The sequence below is a fragment of the Schistocerca cancellata genome, chromosome 2 (assembly GCF_023864275.1).
Source record: "Schistocerca cancellata isolate TAMUIC-IGC-003103 chromosome 2, iqSchCanc2.1, whole genome shotgun sequence".
Classification (NCBI taxonomy): domain Eukaryota; kingdom Metazoa; phylum Arthropoda; class Insecta; order Orthoptera; family Acrididae; genus Schistocerca; species Schistocerca cancellata.
The window spans coordinates 211,381,261-211,388,735 of record NC_064627.1 but is presented as its reverse complement, the minus strand read 5'-3'; the positions used below and the strand labels follow the sequence as shown (position 1 = coordinate 211,388,735).

At 41.0% G+C, this 7,475-nt stretch overlaps 1 protein-coding gene across 1 annotated transcript in view; it reads left to right on the top strand.

The window, feature by feature from the left end:
* The first annotated feature begins 1,473 nt into the window (after positions 1-1,473).
* LOC126144584 (dehydrogenase/reductase SDR family member 11-like) overlaps positions 1,474-7,475 on the top strand; it is a 29,764-nt gene continuing 23,762 nt past the window's right edge. Inside the window, exons 1-2 of the mRNA XM_049915500.1 lie at positions 1,474-1,647; positions 6,198-6,360. Of these exons, the coding sequence (XP_049771457.1) occupies positions 1,510-1,647; positions 6,198-6,360 (301 nt within the window). The 5' untranslated portion in view covers positions 1,474-1,509. The remainder of the gene's footprint in view (positions 1,648-6,197; positions 6,361-7,475) is intronic.

Sequence of the window (7,475 nt, the reverse complement as noted above, 5' to 3'; positions counted from 1 at the left end):
CCGGGATAGGACGCCTTCCTCTTCCATGTCCCTCACCAAGCTAACCCGTCTTTTCGAATTTCGTTATAGTCTTCTTCAAACCATTCAATGACGTCGGGCCTCTCCTCAGACCTTTCAGTCGGCGATACTCTCTCAATGCAGTCCTATTATTACTACCGTTCCCTTAAAACAGTGTCACTAACAGCGCACGGTTTCTCCTTTCGATAGCCATACTGCTCAAAAACGTGATGCCTTGTCAAATGAAAGCATGGATGTCATACCGTACAGACCCAGATTTGCACTTGGTGATCACAAATGAAACTAAATTCCGCATGAACACATACGGTATTTACAGTCAGTAGTTACACTTTAATTATAACCACCCGGTACATGTATTCTTGCTGCTGGATGAAAAAAAAAAATGAAATGTCGTGTGGCTAGGGCCTCCCGTCGGGTAACCCGTTCGCCTGGTGCAGGTCTTTCAAGTTGACGCCACTTCGGCGACCTGCGCGTCGATGGGGATGAAATGATGATGATTAGGACAACACAGCACCCAGTCCCTGAGCGGAGCCGGGAATCGAACCCGGGACCTTAGGATTGACACTCCGTCACGCTGACCACTCAGCTACCGGGGCCGGACTTGCTGCTGTATGTCCAGTGATGATAAAACGTTTGTAGCTAGCACGAAAACGACGCGTAACATATAATTATAAAAGACATCATATTTACTCCAGTGACTGTAACACCTTCTTTATTTCACGATTGCAATTTCGGCCTTAGGCCATTATCAAGTGAAGATGTTATGGCTATTAGGCCATGTCAACCTGATAGTAATAGTAATGACAACGACATATAAATGTGTCAGCTCATTTTAGGCTGACATGGCCTGATAGCCATAACATCTTCACTTGATAATAGCCTAAGGCCGAAATTGCAATCGTGAAATAAAGAAAGTGTTACAGTCACTGGCGTAAATATGATGTCTTTTATAAAGTTCTACATGACTGTGGATCCCAGGTATAAAAAGTTACGTAACATATCAGTTCTACTATTACAGAGCTATTCAAAATTATGAAAACTATGTAGCAGTCGATGTTGTTTACTTAATTTTTTTGTATGTCTTCTGGGTGCAATTTTGCTATCAGAAGATGGTAAAGTAGGTGGAGGACTTTCGTAAAGAAATAGAAAAGCATGGAAAATAACCGATACATTTATAAAGTGCTTCTGCATTTCCTTACGATGATGCAGTGAAGGTACTTCGCAGTCGACTACTGCACCGTCGGTGAATAGTCTGATAGTGGTGCCGGGACTATCTGCTACGTATGCGACGCGGCAGAATGAAGATGGCGCGCACGCACGGCGGGCCGGATAGCTGTAGCAGGGTGTGGAGGTGGCGGCCGTAACGCGTGTGTTACGTCACAGCTTCGTGGCTGCGCTGCGAGAGAGGCTGGCGTGACGTAGCACAAACAGAAGGCAGCGGCTGTATAAAGCGAAGCTCGCGCCGGGAGCCGTCAGAACAGCAGAGCAGCGATGGGAATCGAGAGGTACGCAGGCCGCGTTGCCTTGGTGACGGGCGCCAGCTCCGGCATCGGAGCCGCCATCGCTCAGGCGCTGCTCAGGAAGGGACTCACCGTCGTGGGACTGGCCAGGAGGGTCGACAGGGTTAAGGTAGGCGGCTCGTCACTGGAAAATGCCTCTCGCGTTCCCCAGGTAGATGAATTACAGTTGCACTCAACCAAAAACTACAGTTCGCCAATTTTGCTACACTACATAAAAGACGTAGTGAGTAGTAGGATTAGCGGTACTATTGGTAGCACTGGTAGCGAAAGAAACATAAGAAATGTGTAAGAGAAAATCTGGAAATCGACTATTTATCTTTGTTTTTCGTTTGTTTGGTTGTTTGTTTTGCATGCAATTAGAACTGCACATCAACCAGTGTTAGTCTACTGTGTATTTTATATCCTTACTGAACGCAAATTGTATTTTTAAAGTAATAAAAATTAGTTTATCGCGGAACTTCTGCGCTTTTATGTAACCAAAATAATTACTTTGGATTCATATACAGTTCACATGCAAGAGCAAAACAAAAAAATATTATTATTGTCATTTTGTACTCTTCGCCATGATGCAAGGCAAAAGTTTTCTGTTGCTATTGATAAATGAAAAATTATAATGAAAGTTGTTTATGAATGCCGCGCGGGAATAGCCGAGCGGTCTTCGGCGCTGAGAAAAAAAAAGGTCAAATGGCTCTGAGCACTATGGAACTTAACATAAGAACATCACACACATCCATGCCCGAGGCAGGATTCGAACCTGCGACCCTAGCGGTCACGCGGTTCCAGACTAGAGCGCCTAGAACCGCACGGACACACAGGCCGGCAGGGCGCATGGACTGCACGGCTGGTCCTGGCGGAGGTTAGAGTCCTCCCTCGGGCATGAGTGTGTGTGTGTTTGTCCTTAGGATAATTTAGGTTAAGTAGTGTGTAAGCTTAGGGACTGAAGACCCTAGCAGTTAACTCCGATAAGATTTCACACACATTTGAACATTTTTTTGTTTATGAATAAGAGAAACATGTTTTATATAATTTGAACGAAGTACTGAAGCGATGTTTATATATTTTGTTCTTTTATTTTACCTTTTTTGTCGAGGACACTGAGTTTTCTAGCACTGTATGATAAATCTGTATTGTTTTCTTTACTTCATCTGTTTCCTGTCACAGATTAACAATTTTTTAATAAAACGTGAATTAAACATTGACAATTTTAGAATGAGATTTTCACTCTGCAGCGGAGTGTGCGCTGATATGAAACTTCCTGGCGGATTAAAACTGTGTGTCGGACCGAGAATCGAACTCGGGACCTTTGACTTTCCCGGGCAAGTGCTCCACAATCTGAGCTGCCCAAAGTAGGGAGTTTGGAAGGTAGGAGACGAGGTACTGGCAGAAGTAAGGCTGTGAGGACGGGTAGTGGGTCGTGCTTGGGCAGCTCAGATGGTAGAGCACTTGCCCGCGAAAGCTAAAGGTCTCGAGTTCGAGTCTCGTTCCGGCACACAGTTTTAATCTGCCAGGAAGTCTTATTGACAATTTTAATTTTGCTGTAAATACTGTTTATTTTTAAGCAACAGACAGGAGTATAACTATGTAGGACACAAATGTGTCTTAAGTTGTACGGCGCTTTATATATTCTGACTCACATTCTGTACAGTTCACAGCTTCCGGTTTTTACCGGAATCTAGTAAGACATATTGTTTTGATTTAACTAAGGAGTTTGATTGTGTTTATCACAAAATATTGCTCCAGAAGTTGGACCATTACGGAATACGGGGTGTAGCTCACAATTGGTTCACCTCTTACCTTAGTGACAGACAGCAAAAGGTCATTATTCACAGTGTTGAGAGTGGCTGTGATGTGGGGTCTGAGTGGGGTACGGGCATGTGTGTGTGTGTGTGTGTGTGTGTGTGTGTGTGTGTGTGTGAGGGGGGGGGGTGCCCCAGGAATCAGTGCTGGGGACAGTCCTGTTCCTTATTTATATGAATGATATTTCCTCTTGTATTACGGGTAACTCTAAAATATTTCTGCTTGCTGATGACACTAGCTTGGTAGTAAAGGATGTTGTGTGCAACATTGGTTCGGTTTCAAATAGTGCAGTTCACGACGTAACTTCATAGCTTGCAGAAAATAAACTAATGTTAAATCACAGAAAGACTCAGTTTTGACATTTTCTAACACATAATTCAACAAAGCCCACCGTTTTAATTTCACAGACTGGGCATATGATTAGTGAAACTGAACAGTTCAAATTTCTAGGTGTTCAGATCGAACGATATCTGAAGTAAGTGATCGTTCGACACGAAAATTAGCCTAATTTGCTTATTTTTATTCGCTTATATCGTATGATGATATATTTTGGGGTAACTCTTCCCCTTCTAAAATGATATTTTTAGCTAAGAAACGGGCGGTTCTAGCAATAAGTGGTGTAAGTTCGCGAACCTCTTGTCAACCCCTGTGCACTAGTCTGTGTATTTTGACATTTGCCTCTCAGTATATACATTCTCCACTCTCGTTTCTTGTTAACAGTATCAGCTTATTCCCAAGAATAAGCAGCTTTCACTCAGTTAATACTGGGCAGAAATTCAACCTGCATTTTGATCGTACTTGTTTAACTGTTGTGGAGAAGGCGTGCGGTATACTGCTGCATCCATTTTCAATAAGCTTCCATAAGAATTCAAAAATCTTAGCAGTAATCCAAGTGATTTCAAATCGAAACTGAAGAGTTTCCTCATGGGTCACTCATTCTTCTGTCGAGGAGTTCCTTGAAAAATTAAGCTGATTCTTGTTTTATTGTTGATTGCGTTTACTTAACCTTATGGCTTGATATTTTTCGGATTCATAAACATATTATATTTATCTGTTATTACTTTTATGTTGTAATTTCATGTGCTGACACGTTCCATGACTTTGTAGATTTGCTCCTCTGTTTGGTCCAACGGAACTTGACGTGTAAATAAATAAATAAATGAACATTTATCGCGTACATAAAGAAAGTGATCGTTATTAAATAAAGTCCGGTGGGTAAGCAACACACGGAACGTACAGGTGAAATGGGTACGACTTTAACTGAACAAAGGTACTAGGGAAATTACCGAAGTCTATGCTTACTTACGATACCCTACAATAGCCTACAGTATTTTTGTAACTCTATATCTATTTTTATAACTCTATATCTGTACGATTGAACTATTAACCCGGTACATGGCACCTGGTCCAAATTGCAGGTTACCTATCTAGCGGCTTCCTGTGGCAATAAAAATCTAATTTTCAGTATTTCATATAATGATTGACTAAATTTAAAAATTTTACTTTTGTCATAACCTATAAATTAGGAGGTATAACCTTATGTTCAACACTGTAAGACAAATGTTACTACAGTTAGTGTATATTTCTTGAGGCAGTGTAACTCATGGCGGAAATACCAAGAATACATTCTTACAGTATTTGAGAATAAGAGCAGTTAGTGACTTTTAAAAAACTTTATCCGTAATTTCTCACCAGTGTGACACTCTTTCTGGCTGCTAACGCCGACAGATGATGAAACGAGAAAACTTTACCGCTTACAATATTTTCGCTGTTCATACAGTAAAACTGCCGCATCATGAGTGACGTTTTAGTGTAGTACTTCTTTACATCTAACTCTATTCGCAACGCACTTCGCAGATATTAGCCACATATACCATAGAATGTACGTGAAACATTGTATTATTGTGTGGCACATATTTCAGGACGTATGATGTAATAAAACCTGAGATGCGTTGAAACTAGATTGTCCCGAAACGGAGCGCCAATACCCAAATTAAGATAAAAAAAATGGTTCTAATGGCTCTGAGAAGTATGGAACTTAACTGCTGTGGTCATCAGTCCCCTAGAACTGAGAACTACATAAACCTAACTAACCTAAGGACATCACACACATCCATGCCCGAGGCAGGATTCGAACCTGCGACCGTAGCGGTCGCGCGGTTCCAGACTGTAGCGCCTAGAACCGCTCGGTCATCCCGGCCGGCCACATTTGAACAATTTTGAGTCCCGTTCTCTAACCTAATTCTCTCAGCGCCAACTTCCCTTTCACACCCCTCGACTCTTATAACTGTCGTCTGGTTTCTGTACAATTTGTAGCTCCTTGTGTTGTATCTTCTCTACCTTCAGAATTTCAAAAGAGTTCATTCTAGTCAACATTGTCAAGAGCTTTATTCAAGTATACAAATGCTATAAGCATAGGTATCATTACTATAAGTATCCTTACCAAGTGAGAGCCGTATATGACTTCAGTCACTTCTAAATACAAGTACCTCACAAATGTCAGATTCGTTTCGATATTGACATATATTTAATCCTCCACATTTGTATGATTTTCAGCTTTGCAGTCCAGCGACTAGTTGCTTAACTTGATCTTCGGATGGAATTGTAGATCCATGTGGGTTATGGCTATTTAAGAATGTGTTTCGTATAATTATTGAAAAGAACCCAATGAGTTTCCGTCCTCGTCCCTTTCCTAGTATCCTTGCATAATATCCATATTCCACTTTAGTCTCTCACGAGATCTTTATTTTCCTTTCCTTTCACGCATTTGACTAGTTCATTATATTCGGTAATGGGATTATTTTTTTAAACATTTATTTTGGACTGGAGGACAATAGAATTCAATTTACGCTTTCATTTCAGGCCCTCGAGTTGAAGGATGCCCCGGGAAAGCTTCATGCTATTGAGGGTGACGTCAGCAATGAGGAAAGCATTCTCGCAGCATTTAAATGGATCAAAGAGAACTTGAAAGGTGTCGATATCTTGATTAACAACGCTGGCGTTGGCAATGATGCTGATCTGATCTGTAAGTATCTAAATGCATTCTTGTAGATACGTAGCAGTGTTCTAGGTATTTAAGCAACAATCCCTGAGTGCGATTACAATCATTAGATTTTTAGGTTTTTATTACTTTTTAAGCATGTGTGGATTATTGTAGCTGCACTAGAATTTCACCATTATGATGTGAGGAAGCCGTCTGGTAGAATTTTGCACAGAGCTTAAATTAATCATAGCTAACACTTGGTTCAAGAATCATGAAAGAAGGTTGTATACATGGAAGAACCCTGGAGATACTAAAAGGTATCAGAGAGATTATATAATGGTAAGACAGAGATTTAGGAACCAGGTTTTAAATTGTTGACCACAATCTATTGGTTATGAACTGTAGATTAAAACTGAAGAAACTGCAAAAGGGTGGGAAATGAAGGAGATGGGACCTTGATAAACTGACTAAACCAGAGGTTGTAGAGAGTTTGAGGGATAGCATAAGGGAACAATTGACAGTAATGGGGGAAAGAAATACAGAAGAAGAAGAACGGGTAGCTCTGAGGGATGAAGTAGTGAAGGCAGCAGACGATCAAGTAGGTAAAAAGACGAGGGCTAGTAGAAATCCTTGGGTAACAGAAGAAATATTGAATTTAATTGATTAAAGGAGAAAATATAAAATTGCAGTTAATGAAGCAGGCAAAATGGAATAAAAACGTCTCAAAAATGAGATCGACGGGAAGTGCAAAATGGCTAAGCAGGGATGGCTAGAGGACAAATGTAAGGATGTAGAAGCTTATCTCACTAGGGGTAAGATAGATACTGCCTACAGGAAAATTAAAGAGACCTTTGGAGAAAAGAGAACCACTTGTATGAATATCAAGAGCTCAGATGGAAACCCAGTTTTAATCAAAGAAGGGAAAGCAGAAAGGTGTACGGAGTATATAGAGGGTCTATACAAGGGCAATGTACTTGAGGACAATATTATGGAAATGGAATAGGATGTAGATGAAGATGAAATGGGAGATACAATACTGTGTGAAGAGTTTCACAGAGCACTGAAAGACCTGAGTCGAAACAAAGCCCCGGGGGTAGACAACATTCCATTAGAACTACTGACAGCCTTGGGAGAGCCAGTCCGGACAAAACTCTACC